The sequence below is a fragment of the Gadus macrocephalus genome, chromosome 1 (genome assembly GCF_031168955.1).
Source record: "Gadus macrocephalus chromosome 1, ASM3116895v1".
In the NCBI taxonomy this organism is placed as follows: Eukaryota; Metazoa; Chordata; class Actinopteri; order Gadiformes; family Gadidae; genus Gadus; species Gadus macrocephalus.
Window position 1 is genome coordinate 13,085,710 of NC_082382.1, and position 14,351 is coordinate 13,100,060.

At 43.5% G+C, this 14,351-nt stretch overlaps 1 protein-coding gene across 1 annotated transcript; it reads left to right on the forward strand.

The window, feature by feature from the left end:
- Positions 1–7,255: 7,255 nt before the first annotated feature.
- Positions 7,256–10,892, forward strand: ren (renin). The gene is made up of 9 exons (XM_060046179.1): positions 7,256–7,595; positions 7,952–8,099; positions 8,488–8,611; positions 8,803–8,921; positions 9,090–9,286; positions 9,528–9,650; positions 9,756–9,897; positions 10,020–10,118; positions 10,277–10,892. The coding sequence occupies exons 1-9, from the start codon at positions 7,519–7,521 to the stop codon at positions 10,436–10,438; spliced, it is 1,191 nt and encodes a 396-aa protein (XP_059902162.1). The 5' UTR covers positions 7,256–7,518; the 3' UTR covers positions 10,439–10,892.
- Positions 10,893–14,351: the final 3,459 nt, after the last annotated feature.

Sequence of the window (14,351 nt, forward strand, 5' to 3'; positions counted from 1 at the left end):
GAAGCACTTCGGCTACCTGGTCATGTGACTTCATGGACTAAAGGTGCCAAATTCTACGTTGTTGCACCTAATTAATCTCCTCGAGTAGCCTGACCTGGGAGTCAAGACAAGACGACATCTTATCCTCACGATGACCCAGAGCTTTAGCTACAAACACAGCCCGTTGGCAGACCCTTCAGCTCATCTCTATAAGTCCTGCCACAGCATATGTTAACATTTTTAAATGGAAACCTTTTGAACTACAGAAGTATTATCCTACAGCGTTTAGCAACTGGGAATGTCGATTTCAGTGGCTATTATTTAAAAATTCTCAGGAAGAAGAAAAATAGTGTCCATGGAAACGTGCTAAACCTAATTTAATATTATATCAATATTTAATACATATTGAATTATCGTATGTGTGCTTTTGCAAACATGAATCATGAGACAAACTAATGCTGTTGAGGACAGAAGTGCAAAGTGTCCCCAGACGATTCAGGACAGTAATTTGTACTCCAGTGCTTGAATGCCAGAGCGCTGGCCTGAATGTTATTGTATGAAAGGCCGCTTTCCATCCCATTTCATTTCAATGTTGGAGGGCTGAGAGCTCACATGGCCAGTGAGCAGCAAATGGGAGGAGGAGCCTGCTGTACTCTCATGCTACCTCTGCTTCTGCTTCAAATGTATTACTCTCAGTGGGACGTGGTGTGTGTGTGTGTGTGTGTGTGTGTGTGTGTGTGTGTGTGTGTGTGTGTGTGTGTGTGTGTGTGTGTGTGTGTGTGTGTACACGTGTGTATGTGTGTGTGTGTGTGTGTGTGTGTGCATGCGTGCGTGCGTGCGTGCGTGCGTGCGTGCGTGCGTGCGTGCGTGCGTGCGTGCGTGCGTGCGTGTGTGTGTGTGTGTGTGTGTGTGTGTGTGTGTATCTGTGCGTGCAAATCCACGCCTATGAATACTGCAGCTTACATGAAGTTCAGAATACACTAGAGGGCACATAACTCAACACATATTCATCTCATCTTTCTGTGAGAGTGGTGGGAAAAAAATGAAAATGTACCCACTGCCAGTCACATGGTCTATGACATTCTGTGCAGGACAGAGTTGTCTGGAAACTGCTGCTGGCCAATACATGTCACATACATCTAGGCCAATGATGACTGGTAGGCTGAGCACTGCTTATCCTACAGCATGCAGTGGGACTGTATGTACGGCCTGAGTCGGGGTATGCACACACTGCCACGTTTGCTGGCAGTTTGCGGGGTCTAGGTAACCTATGTTTGCTTTCTCGTTACCTACTTTTTTCTTCTTTTAATCCGATTTTTATAAGAAGTCATTGTGAAAGTGCTATTAAAAGAGATATAAGGATAATCATATTTAATCACAAAATATGTATTGCATAAGAAAACGGCGCTCAGTTTTGTTCATCATTGTAGATAATAATACATTAAACTTGTATAATTTAATCTTTTTTTAAAGCATATCCCTATATCTTTAATCATATCTGTTTAGGAATTCCAACTGAGATTTGTGACTATTAACTATTTTAATATGACCAACATAAAAGCAGTTGGTACCAGAATATTTATACACATCAAGGGTCAAGCTATAGTCAAGCTTTCGGTGTTGTGTAAGGGCCTCTCTCTGACTCTCTCTCTCTCTCTCTCGCTCTCTCTCTCTCGCTCTCGCTCGCTTTCCCTGACAGAACTATATGTTTGCCAAATGCACTGGAATGTTGTAACACAGTCAATACAGAGTAAATAAAATATTAACCCCCAAGCAAACAATGTATTAATCTGAGTGGCCACTAGGGAGTACAAGAAAGTTACTTTGAGGGGTAAAGAAAGAAATATTGCATTTGTGTGGTTGCAAGTGAGAAATATAATAGGCACACCTCCTTCACATAGATCACACTTCCTTCACATATTTCTAAATTCATACACGTTCATAAAGGCTTATCTTTTGATTTGATTTGATGTTTCCATAGCGTTAGATCTCTGTTGACTTGGTGAAGCTGATTCTGTTGTGGGTTGGGTTTGGTGGCCGTCATCTTGTGCTTGTGAGAGTGTTTAGGGTAATTCATCCCAACAGCCTGTCACTAGTGTTTTGTCTAAGACCTGTCTCTGTTCCTTGAGCAACACACAGCAAGTAACACAAGGTGCCCAGACTAATACACACTAGGTTGATATGTTGGCTCACAGTTTCAACAGGTCCTCCATCGTTCAGGCTGTGGTTTATTAAATCGTAGATAAGCCGCGGGTTACGGAAAATATATTTTCTAATGATTCCAAATCCATTTCTGTGATAACCAAAAGAACACAACATACAAGTCTTTCTCGTAGTAAAATAATGAGAAACAGAAGTTTGAAAAGTTTGAAAGCCTATGGGAAATGGAGATGGCTTTGTGCTTCGTTTATCTGTTTAATAATGCAGGCGTAACCAGCTTATTGCTGCATTCCAGATATCTCCCACCACATGGTGCCGAGCATCTTCTACTGGAACCTGGAAAAGCTTTGTCGTCGATGTTTGCATTTTTAAAAGCATAAATGATGTATTCCGTGACGTAGTCGCAGTTAAATGAAATATTGCGACACTTTACTGACTTGTTAATGGGATAATAAATGGGAGCGTAAAATGGCAAACATGAGTGCCCTGGGAGGGGGGAGGGACACCGGAAAGAATAGGACATATAAAGATAGCTTTGAGACAATTAGGGTAAGGGCAACTGTCAAAGACTCATTTCGGAAGGAAATGGGTCTCTGTCATGTATTGGATCCCCCCCAGCACACACATACACACACACACACACACACACACACACACACACACACACACACACAGACACACACACACACACACACACACACACACACACACACACACACACACAAACACACCCACACACATCCTTGCCATTGTTGCATAAGATGCATGTAAGGCTATGGCCCTGCAACCTGAGTCCCGGTTCCTTGTTTCTTGTTCCTTCTCCTTCGCTGGGTCCGAGCCACACATTCACACTGTAGCCATTGTATTATTTAAACATTAGACATTCTATTGCATTATTCATTGTGATTGTTCTACAAACAGAGAACATGAAGGCAATTAAAGAAAGAAAGGTTGAATTTGAGGGCCAAACTAAGGCAAGCCGAGTACACATCCGCTTGAGCTCTAGTTGCAGAAACACAAAAAAAATTATGCATACCGAGTAACATCAATTACACTCGGTTGTCAATTTTTGGCATATGTAAATAAAAATAATAAAATTGTCCATCTGTATCGATTCTTGCATCAACAGTTCCGTTAAATAAAATTAAAAAAAATGCATAACGGAAAACTGCTAAACAAACATTAGGCCTATTCAAATGTTCCTCACTCAGAGGATGTTTGGTGGAGAAGAGGATGCGGACATTTCTTGTGCAGGAAGTGACAGAGCCAGGGGAGAATACCAGAGATACTTTTTGCATAGGGATATCCTCTGCACACAATGATGTCATGTGTCCAAGGTAAACACTCAATCACAACATCTGAGAGTTCGATTCCTACGGGGTTAACGGGATATGCATGCTACTGCTCTGTTGTGTGTTGACGGCAGCTTTATTCTTCAATGTTTGGGCACTCATATCAATGATACAATCAACACATTATTTTGGAAATCTCCATTATGTATCTCTATATATTTGTTTAGTTATCAAAAAATAAATAGATCGTAATCGTCATAGAATGTTAAACAATTATAGACGCAACTTGGGACATACCTACAACAGCCTGCAGGGGTCTCTCAACGTGTGTCATGATTTATAGGCTGGTAGGCCTGCTAATGATGAAATGTAAGAAAACTCCATAGATGATGTCAGAACCAGTTGCTTGAACTTTGAGGTAATTGAATTATGTACATTTAACAAAATATCTATAGACCAACATACCATAACCTTGGTTAGAAGCAGACTTAAGATGTTCAACAAGCTCACATTTCATCAACATTATGTGTTCCTGGAGGAACAGCTCATGTTCTACTACTACAGTTGTGTTGGGTCTTTTAAACAGTCCCACTGTTGGCAGGGCATCTAACCTAATTTTCCTATTAGCAACAGTAGGGGGGATTTTAAGCAGCGCTTTGCTCAGGAACGGTTCTCAATTTAATTATTGTGTTTGGTTCCAGGGTGACAGCTTGGAATTGTGTCATGGATTCTGACAGTGATGATGAGGTCCTTTTTTCATAAACAAAAGCCCTTTGGAGGCTGCGCACTCAGTAAACAAATTATGGCCTGTGTTTTTGGATATCACTGACAACTCATAGCTTCATTAATATAATTTAATGTATGGCCACAGTTGTTTCCTTGCATTGCACGGTATGATTAAAAGGAAAACAGAACAAGACGCCTACAGTCTAAATCATGTATAAGGCTTAGAATAACACTTCCCCCTAGCATCCTCTTCAACCATACTTCTACTATTAAACCTGACCTAGCCACCACTTTAGCTAGCCTTGAACATAGCCTTTCTGTGGAACTAGATGCTAAAGGCATGTTTGTTATGAAATATTTATGGCTTGGAAGATGAACAAGGGACACTTTATCTTTTCCACAGCACTCCGTTATGAAACAGGGAGTTGGAGTTGCCATGGTTTCCTTCATGTATACCAGATGTCCTCTCCTTCTGGGGCACCTGAGCACTCTCCCCTGAGATCACGCTCTGGGAATATGTCACCACAATGCCTTTTCAGTACAGGGCATAAACAAAGCCGCCATGCTCGGTGCCTTGCCACTATGAAACACATGTGATAATTTTCTTCAATGGTAGCAGTATTTGTGGTTTATATAGACATGTGACGTTCTGACTGCAGACATTTTTAATTGATTGGTTGCCGCCGAAAATATGAATTATTTAGCGGCTATAGTGGAGGAAAAGCATGGGTGTCTCTGAGGTAAAGATCTGTTTGTAGTTGTCGTTGCAGCTGTCGTTTGGATAAGTTGCCTTGGTGTGTTTTGACCGTTGGGAACTATTTCATGTTACTTGCCTCCCCTGGGCCAAGTGGTAAAGCAATCTGTATGTACGAATTATAACTGCACAAAGCCGAAAATGGCAACTATGAAAAAACTATAATAAACCAAAATAAATCAAGATTCTTCAGAAGACGTGAAGATCTCATGTATATTTAACCTCAACATATCTCTGTGTTAAGGCTATGCATTGCTTGCAATCAAGCTATTTACCCATGACCTTCATAATTACATAAAACCAACAGAGTGCACTGCAAATTAATTAAAATGTAGTTATCTGATACTGTTATTAACACTATCATATGTCCAACTAATACTAAGGAGGTAATATAATAATGTTCCATGAATAAAACAAGGCATTATGTGTAGGCACATATTTTCTCCTAATTCTAAATAAGAAATGTTGATGACATTTGATGATGCTGAATCGTGAAATGTAACACTGGAATGTTGCCTCTAGATGGTATTACAGCGTTATTTCTCCTTCACTTGTGGTCCAGTCTCAGAGCAACCAAATTGGCAACCCATACCTCTCTCATTCTCTTGTGGAAACTTCACCCCGCTGGAAATGGAAGCAATTCCCTGTCTCGTTTACAATCCAGTTTCCAGAGCAGCAAGAAGCCGGCAGTATGTGAGCGGTTCCAGGCCAGGGAGGGCTTAGTATCTCCTCGTAATTTGATTTGGCCCAAACCACCACTGGTCTGTTTCCAATGTTCTTTATGCAGATCGATGACAGATGATAGCCTACATGAAGCTCTCGAGGTCTACATCATAGAACTCATTTGTGACTGCGTCTGGGTCTGTTTGCACCCTTCTTCCACATGAGGGCCTGCAATATCTGCGTTTGTTTAACCAAGCTCTGCAGAATCAAGGGCTAGTGGGGCTGTGTGTCATGAGCCTGCTTGGTCCAAGGCTTTCCAGTCGATTTAAAGTCAACACACCTCATGTGGCAGACAGCCCTGGGATTCCCATGGTCACCCAGTGGAGCCCACATTCTCCAGAGGTTGGAGGGCAGGCTGCAGCAACATCTCTGCGGGCCCTGTGGGAAGGAGACTCCATGGCTCACATATTACCATGCAGGTCAACAGTCAGATGTATTTCTCAAAGTTATCCTTATCCAAAGTTTATCGTAGCTTATTATAATAAAATAGATACAATCACAGTTCTCAAAGGGCGTCCTAATCCTTCCTTGTTGTTATTTCTGGTGTAGCCTAGTCTAATGATTGATGAATAAACAAAACCAAGCGGCTACCTGCCGTGTTGCAGGAAGTCATCAGATGGAAACTCAAACAAGCCGCGGCAGACCCTGCTATCAGCCGTCTGTCAGATTGGCCAGTGGGAATATCTGGCTGGGCTGACCCCGGGCCCCCCCACTGCGGCCCGCTGTGTGGGGGGCTGACGTGGACCCTAAATCTCCTAGCTTCAGTCGGTGGTTCATGCAGGCCCCCCCCCCCTCCCCCCCACACTTTGACAGGGGCTAAACAGTGTGGGAATCCCGCACTGGGTGTATGGATTTCTCCGGGACATTCCCTCCATAGGTACAGACCGCCCCCCCACCCCACCCCATGATTGGCGGCAGAGGTGTTTACAGGAGAGTGGATGTTGAATGAGCCGAGGTGGGGTTGTTGCGGCGTTAAGAGGAGGGGGTGTAAACCGATAGGCATGAGGACTGTCTTCTCCACAGATAAGGAATGGATGACTGTGGGAAAAGAAGGCGTTAAAAAACAGGGGCCGGGGCTGGAACTGCTGCAAATGGAAAACCATTCGTATATAACGGGCAAATTTCAAGGCATTTACAACTTCATTTGATCTATAAACACTTACAAAGCACGAGAAAATGCTTTGATTTGTGAAATGTCGAGGACGTTGATGATGAATCTAGGAATCCCGGTTGGATTGTATCTAAAATAACATCGAGAAGATGAGACACACTGTCTTAGACACAAATCCAAGTTATAGTTCACTGTAGTTTAGAGGATTCTGTATAAATATGTTAGTTTATGGGAACCGCTGACAGTCAACTCAATCAAACCAACTTTCTCAAAGTTGCCCTGAGAAGCTCCCCCCCAGAGCAAGGGGAAACGACCCACGTCACCAGCTCAACCTACGCAAGAAGTCTGCATCATCGACGCTGCTTTCTATCTGCCCATTCTGTCTAGAGGTCAGAGTTCAAACCTTTTACTGGGACCTATTTATCAGAGCAGAGGTTGTGGGACCAAAGGGGAGGGGGGAGGGGGGTTAGATGGTAAGGGTGGGTTAGTGAGTGTGATGGGGGTGGGGGTCCTTAGGGGTCCCTTCTAGGGAAAGGTCTCTGGTAGAGTGGCCAGTAGATCAGGGCACAGCAGAGGACAGATCTCCTATATAAGAGTGGAAGTTGGATGCTAGCAAGGAAGAGCAGAAAGAGAGCGCAGTGCTTTGGACACACTGACATCGAGACACACCTTCGCTGTCATCAAGGGACAAGGAAAGACAGTCAAAAGTCTTCTTTGATCGTTTGCATCCGTCGCTGGCCTTTAATTTGTTCCTGTATTGACGTGGAGTCTCCATGGAGCCGATGAGGAGTTACTGGCTGTGTGCAGCTGTGCTGTCGTTGACAAGTTGCCCTGGCCATGCTCTGCGACGGTAATTTATTGTTTTTATTCTTCAGATTATAGTGTTTTCTGCATGGGATTTATAGGAGACTTTATCAAACAGAGTGAGCGATACATTTGAGTAAAAACGTTATATTCGAAATTCAGGCTGACTATATTTAGAAAATATGTTTGCAATATATATTTTATGCAAAATATTAAACTTCAAAAGCAAGTGAAATGAGGTAAGCTCAACTATTTCTGCAATCAATTACATCTCTTATGTATGTCAAACTGTTACACAGGCGATCTACATTCAAAACAGTAACAATGAATAAAAATGTCAAGTTCAAAGTGTTCTTCTAGAATCCGACTTTGTAACGGGCTTGTATCTGCGGTGTTCTCCAGAGTGACCCTGAAGAAGATGCCGTCCATCAGGGAGAACATGAGGGAGCTGGGCTTCGCTCTGGACCAGGTGTTCCCTCTACTGACCCAGAAGGCCTCCGATGATCCAACCAATGGGACGGCTCCAACGCCCTTGACCAACTATCTGGATGTACGACAGCACAGTTGACAACTGGCAATGAAAAAATATGAAAATGAATATATCTATATATAAATATTTATATACAGTGAGAAATTCGATGGTCTTCTAATGTATTTTTCTATATATATATATATATGTATCTATATGTATGCATATATGTATATATATATATATATATACATACATACATACATACATTAGAAGACCATCGTATTTCTCAAGTAGATTGAATCACTTTCTATCTGAAATGGAAAACCCATGTCCAAAGAGATTATGTCTTTATTATTATTATGATAGAGGTGGAATTGAAACCAGTGGTTTCAATTGGTATTGGTATTTCAACTTGTGGTTTTATATGTATGGCTTTCTGTTTCTATTTTGAATGTATGCTAACCAGACGCAGTACTTTGGGGAAATCAGCATCGGCTCTCCTGCCCAGATGTTTAACGTTGTGTTTGATACGGGTTCGGCCAACCTCTGGGTGCCCTCCCAGAGCTGTTCTCCTTTCTCCACCGCCTGCTGTGAGTTTACTGGAGACCATTATCATGCTATCATACAGCAATCCAAACACACACACACACACACACACACACACACACTCAAACACCCACATCTACTAAATGTGTCTGACATGTGTTGTTGACAGGAAAGAAACATCATTCCTTCCGTAATCCCTCTGAAGATTCTCACTCCGTTTTTTAATCACTCTCAGTTACGCACAACAGGTACGACGGATCCAGATCCCGGACTCACATCGACAACGGGACGGGCTTCTCCATTCAGTACGCCTCTGGCACTGTCCGAGGATTCCTGAGTGAGGATGTAGTTGTGGTGAGTTTGAAAACACACTCGCTCAGGCATGTGTGTGTGAACAGCTTAACCCGCAACAGCCACACTTTTCCCATAACATTGTGACGACACCCGCTGGGCCGTGCTGCCTCAGGCATGTGATCCGGCCCGGGCGACGATAAGTGATGCCTCGTGGCTCTCCCCTCACAGATCGGCGGCATCCCCGTGGTCCAGGTGTTCGCCGAGGCCACCGCTCTGTCAGCCATGCCCTTCATCTTCGCCAAGTTCGACGGCGTGCTGGGGATGGGCTACCCCAACGTGGCAATCGACGGCATCACCCCCGTGTTCGACGGCATAATGTCCCAGCACATCCTCAAGGAGGAGGTGTTCTCTGTCTACTACAGCAGGTGGGTTGGGGGGGGGGGGGGGGGCGGGGGGGTGGGGGTTGGGTGGCTGGGTGGGGGAGTGGGCAGGTGGGTGGGGGAGTGAGTGGCTGGGTGGGGATGGGAGGAGCGTGGGCGGAGAGATGGACAGACGGACAAATAAGCAATCAGACAGAAAGATGGCCGGGCAGATGAATGGACAGACAAACTAACAGATGGCCAGACTGACTGATTGGTTGATTGATTGAGGGCGGTTCTGTTCCAGGGACCCACAGCACTCCCCTGGCGGTGAGCTGGTGCTGGGAGGCACAGACCCCGACTATTACACTGGAACCTTCAACTATGTGGCCACAGAGGAGATGGGAAAGTGGGAAGTGACCATGAAAGGGTGAGCTTATTTCCATGCAGTGCATACTGGTGGTGAATATACATGAATGACTACATCTGTGATCTCATAGTGGGAACTTAACTCTTGTTTTATTCCTCCTTCCAGTGTTTCTGTGGGCGACAGGATCATGTTCTGCGTGGAGGGCTGCACCGCCGTGATAGACACAGGCTCCTCCTACATAACAGGCCCCGCCTCCTCTGTGTCTGAGCTGATGACAACAATCGGAGCTCAGTTGGATGAAAGTGGCGTGAGTTCTAACACAACTGACGCATCCGCCTTCCATCACACACACACACGCACACACACACACTGGCAAAAACAATAACAGATGGCCGTTCATAGTTGAATCCACTTCTGTCTGTTTTCCAGTACAAAGTCAACTGTGAACTGGTGAAGACTTTACCTTCTGTGACTTTTCATCTGGGTGGCCAAGAGTACGAACTCAGTCACGAGGACTACATCTTATGGGTAAGCGCTAGCCACAAGGTGGGCACAGTGGAGCTAAGCACAAAGAGGTTTCTATGTTGAATCAGCCACATGACCGCTGATAAAATAAACACACTCTATTTTTTGTTCTGCATTTATGTAAAAACATTGTATTTCTAAATGAAACATTGTGTTTTCAGCAAACCGAGTTGGAGGGGGATGTTTGCACCGTCACCTTCAGAGGGCTGGATGTGCCGCCCCCTACAGGCCCCATTTGGATTCTGGGAGCCAATTTCATTGCGCGCTACTACACAGAGTTTGATCGGGAAAACAACCGAATAGGCTTTGCTACAGCAGTCTGATAACAAACTCAAAACTACCCCCCCCCCCCGCGTCCGTTTTCCACCTCTCTCTGCAATCTATCCCGGCCACCTCTGTCTCTCCCCCTCCTTGCCTTGTCCTTTCTGGTTATCTAACTCTCCAGTATGCTATCTGATCTCAGGCCCTATACCCTACGCATCTGTCCTCAGACTCACCCGCTTTTATTATCTCTACTTCATTCATTAGGATGGGGAAGATGGAGATACCTTCCTTCTATTTATGCCCCTTAAAAGAAGCAACGGTAAAGAAGAGAGAGATATTTGAAGGCCGGCTGTGTTCTTTTTTTCAAGCGTATTGCTCAAGCCTAAAATAACAAATATGCATTTCTGTCATGTACGCTTCCGCTGATTTTCACTATTTTGCATCTATATCATTTAACAATATCCACCTCTGAACTGTGCTGACGTGAAAGCAATAAACTTCAGTTGGCCTTTTTCTTGTTTGTTATCAGTATGTTGACTCACTACGACCTCCATGAACAAAAGAGGAGCAGAATAAAATCATCTTGCCATCTCATTTCCTTTACAAAACATACTAGATGAAAATATCTTTGATAATATTTATGCAATATGTATAATAACACATAATAACGACAAAATTAGCAAGCATTTTTTTTATGCACAGACTACATTATTAGTTTTTTATCTGAGTTCTGCATGTTTTGATATTCAATCTTTATGATTCAATTTTTTGCTTTGCCAATGGTCAATTTTGACTGTTACCATTATTGATGCCTTCACACACACAAACACACACACATTATACACATACACACAGAACGTGCCAGTTTGCAATTTATTTTAAGCTTAAATTACTTTTGAGCTACCATAAGGTACTGATGGTAGCGCAAAAGACAAAGCAATCTGGGGTATGTTCTCCAAGACAAGACTACACTTTACATAAATGTTATTCAGGGCTGTAAAAAAAACAACAACACTACAATTCCTAGAATCCTAAGATATTGTTATTTCCACCTATTATCTAAAAAGTCATCCAAAACCTGATCTCATTTAGATGCAACATTCCTGTATTCAAAGATAGATCACTGTACTTCCTTTCTGCTTGATCTGCAGTGAGGGGGCCCAGATTGAGATAACAAAACAAAAACTATTAAGCACCCAAATCTGCTCGTCTCTAGGTCTTGTCTGGTCTGCCTCAAAAAGTCCCCTCATTGTCTGCTCAAGGCTTTATTGTGTTAGTGTTCTTAATGTCATATAATAGTGTCCTTGAGGTCTTTCGGACGGCCCGCCACATCCATGAATTGTATGATTGCCTCTCTAATTGATGGCGAGCGTGCCATGAAGTGAAGGCCAGGATAGATTTATTGAAACTTTGTCCTCGTCACGTTTGTTTCACTTTTGTTGTCAGGAGACAAGTTGCAGGAGTCAACAAACCAAAAGTCATCTTTTACTGATTAAAAATGTTCTTGGATAGTTGTTGTTGTGAAAAAAGGTTTTGAGAAATGTATACATCAAACCAAAACAATCTGCAAAGTATGTAAATGTTTAGAAAGATCCACATTGTTGGCATGACAGTTGACATTTCTTAGCATTGTGCAACATGAGAAGATTCCTGTGCCATTGCTGTTTACATAAGGCTCACTCAATGTGTGTGTTTGCGTGTGTGTGGGTGTGTGTCCCCATTGTGTGCGTTTGAGCCATGTAACATTATTTTCATTCTTTGCACATGGCACTTCATCATGTCTTTTCTGGTAGAGCTTGAGGAGGCCACACAAAAAGTAGCCAAGGGGATCCTGACCACCATAATCCGCCGATGTTTTGCGTTCGAAAAGGTAAATCATAGGATCAAGAAAGGGTTAATCTTTCAAACAAATGAAAAAATACGACGTGTTTGGGACGACAGGGAAATGTTCAGCAGTCCCAATCCTAAATTAGGATTTAATGAACGATTTGGTCATAGATACATTGTTCTGCATTTCAAGATGAGCTGCTTTGCAAGGAGAACACACAGTAGTTAGCTTAAAGGGAGTTTAAATGGAGTTGAAAATCATTTTTTAGCGAGGTTACATTCTTCTTGTATGAATACATAACATACCACAAAAGATTTGTGGTTGCATGCACAGTTTAACTTACACCGCCTGTGCACCAATAGACCACCCTGTGTCCATCTGTGGATGCAACAAATTTCATGGATTTCCACACTGCAGTATCCCTAAGCCTGCATTGATTAAAAGGTTCTCAACAGATGTTATTTAACAGCAGGGCGTCTTGTTTCCCAAAAGACAAACTTTGATTTGAACTTTGAAGAAAACAAAAAAGGGTTATGCATGGAGACAAAACTGATCATCACAACTTTTATTTATTTTCCAATCATTCTCCGAGTCCAAATCTACGGTTTGGTGATTTTTAGAAACTGTTTAATGAGCACTATTTATCTAGCCACTGCTGTCTGAAACCAGGGGCGGACTGGCCATCGGGAATACCGGGGACATACCCGGTGGGCCGATGGCCCAAAATACTATAATGTACCGGCCCACGCCCATCACCGCATCAGCCCTACAATGGTTATCACAGCGGCACATTTTCTGGAGACAAAACTGATCATCACAACTTTTATTTATTTTCCAATCATTCTCCGAGTCCAAATCTACGGTTTGGTGATTTTTAGAAACTGTTTAATGAGCACTATTTATCTAGCCACTGCTGTCTGAAACCAGGGGCGGACTGGCCATCGGGAATACCGGGGACATACCCGGTGGGCCGATGGCCCAAAATACTATAATGTACCGGCCCACGCCCATCACCGCATCAGCCCTACAATGGTTATCACAGCGGCACATTTTCTCCAAGAGCTATACCTATCTAATCATAATCGCACTGACTGAGTTTTATACTGCTACTCGCAATCGGTCTTCACACTCATGGTGACTATTTTTCGATTTTTTTTTAAGTGTCTTCTAATATGTGTTTTACAGACTTCGGAAGTCCAAAGTAAGAAAAGATCTCCACCTTAATAATAAACACCTCTAAATTGGTTCTTACACAGCCGAAGTGTTCTCAGCTGTGCGGATTGAGGTAGAGAATTTGGATTTGCATACATACACGCAACGCGGCACCCAGTTCTACGCATGCGCTCAACCCATGAGGAGAAAGGGATTGTTAGCGGCGAATGTCTCCAGCTTGAGACCCGCTGAGGGACCACCGCCGGAGGCGGAGGTGCCTAAGCGCTGCCCGGCAACGATCCCTTTCTCCTCCTTGTCGTGGTTCAGTCTACTTCACATTGATGAGGACGTTGAAGAACCAGGAACGTCGGAGAACCCAACGCGGTCGTTTGAGATTCATAATATCGGCTCACACATCTTTTGGCCGTTATAATATTATATGATATAGATATCTATGTAGGCTATATGATAATATTTTGATATAGAGCTCCAGGACTCCCGTGTGTTCTAGAATATTTACAGAACACGGCTAAAGGCTGTGTGAGCCTCGCCATTGCGATACATCCACTGTAAACAGAGCGAATGGTACCGTGGCTGCAAGCTGCTCAGGGCCACACCCCCACCCTCCTCCTTGACCCGCCTCGGTCCTCCTCATTTGCATTATAGCTACAGCCACCAAAACAGCGCATTTGGGGGAAGCTCAATGTGCGACTGGCTCGGAGTGGCTGTAACTCTACACCACGGCTGAATTTCGGGAACGTCGTTATGTAACTTACTGTTTTGTTATGCACCTTCAGCACCCCTACACACAAACAATCACACACCCAGCATGCAACACTACTGATACCACTGATGTTCACACCCCATCGTATGTTCTGTTCTGTTCATTTCTAATATATTGTTCATGCTAATTCTACCCTCTGATTCCAGTTTCTTTATTGTGTGGTCTTTCTCTGCTGACATTCATTCCTTAAGGCTTTGTAGTTATACTT

Bases quoted from the DNA above. Each gene is read 5' to 3' on its own strand.
- ren (XM_060046179.1), top strand. From the start codon at position 7,519: ATGGAGCCGATGAGGAGTTACTGGCTGTGTGCAGCTGTGCTGTCGTTG. The intron at 7,596-7,951 runs GTAATTTATTGT...GGTGTTCTCCAG, and splicing joins CCTGGCCATGCTCTGCGACG to AGTGACCCTGAAGAAGATGC. The intron at 9,287-9,527 runs GTGGGTTGGGGG...GTTCTGTTCCAG, and splicing joins TTCTCTGTCTACTACAGCAG to GGACCCACAGCACTCCCCTG.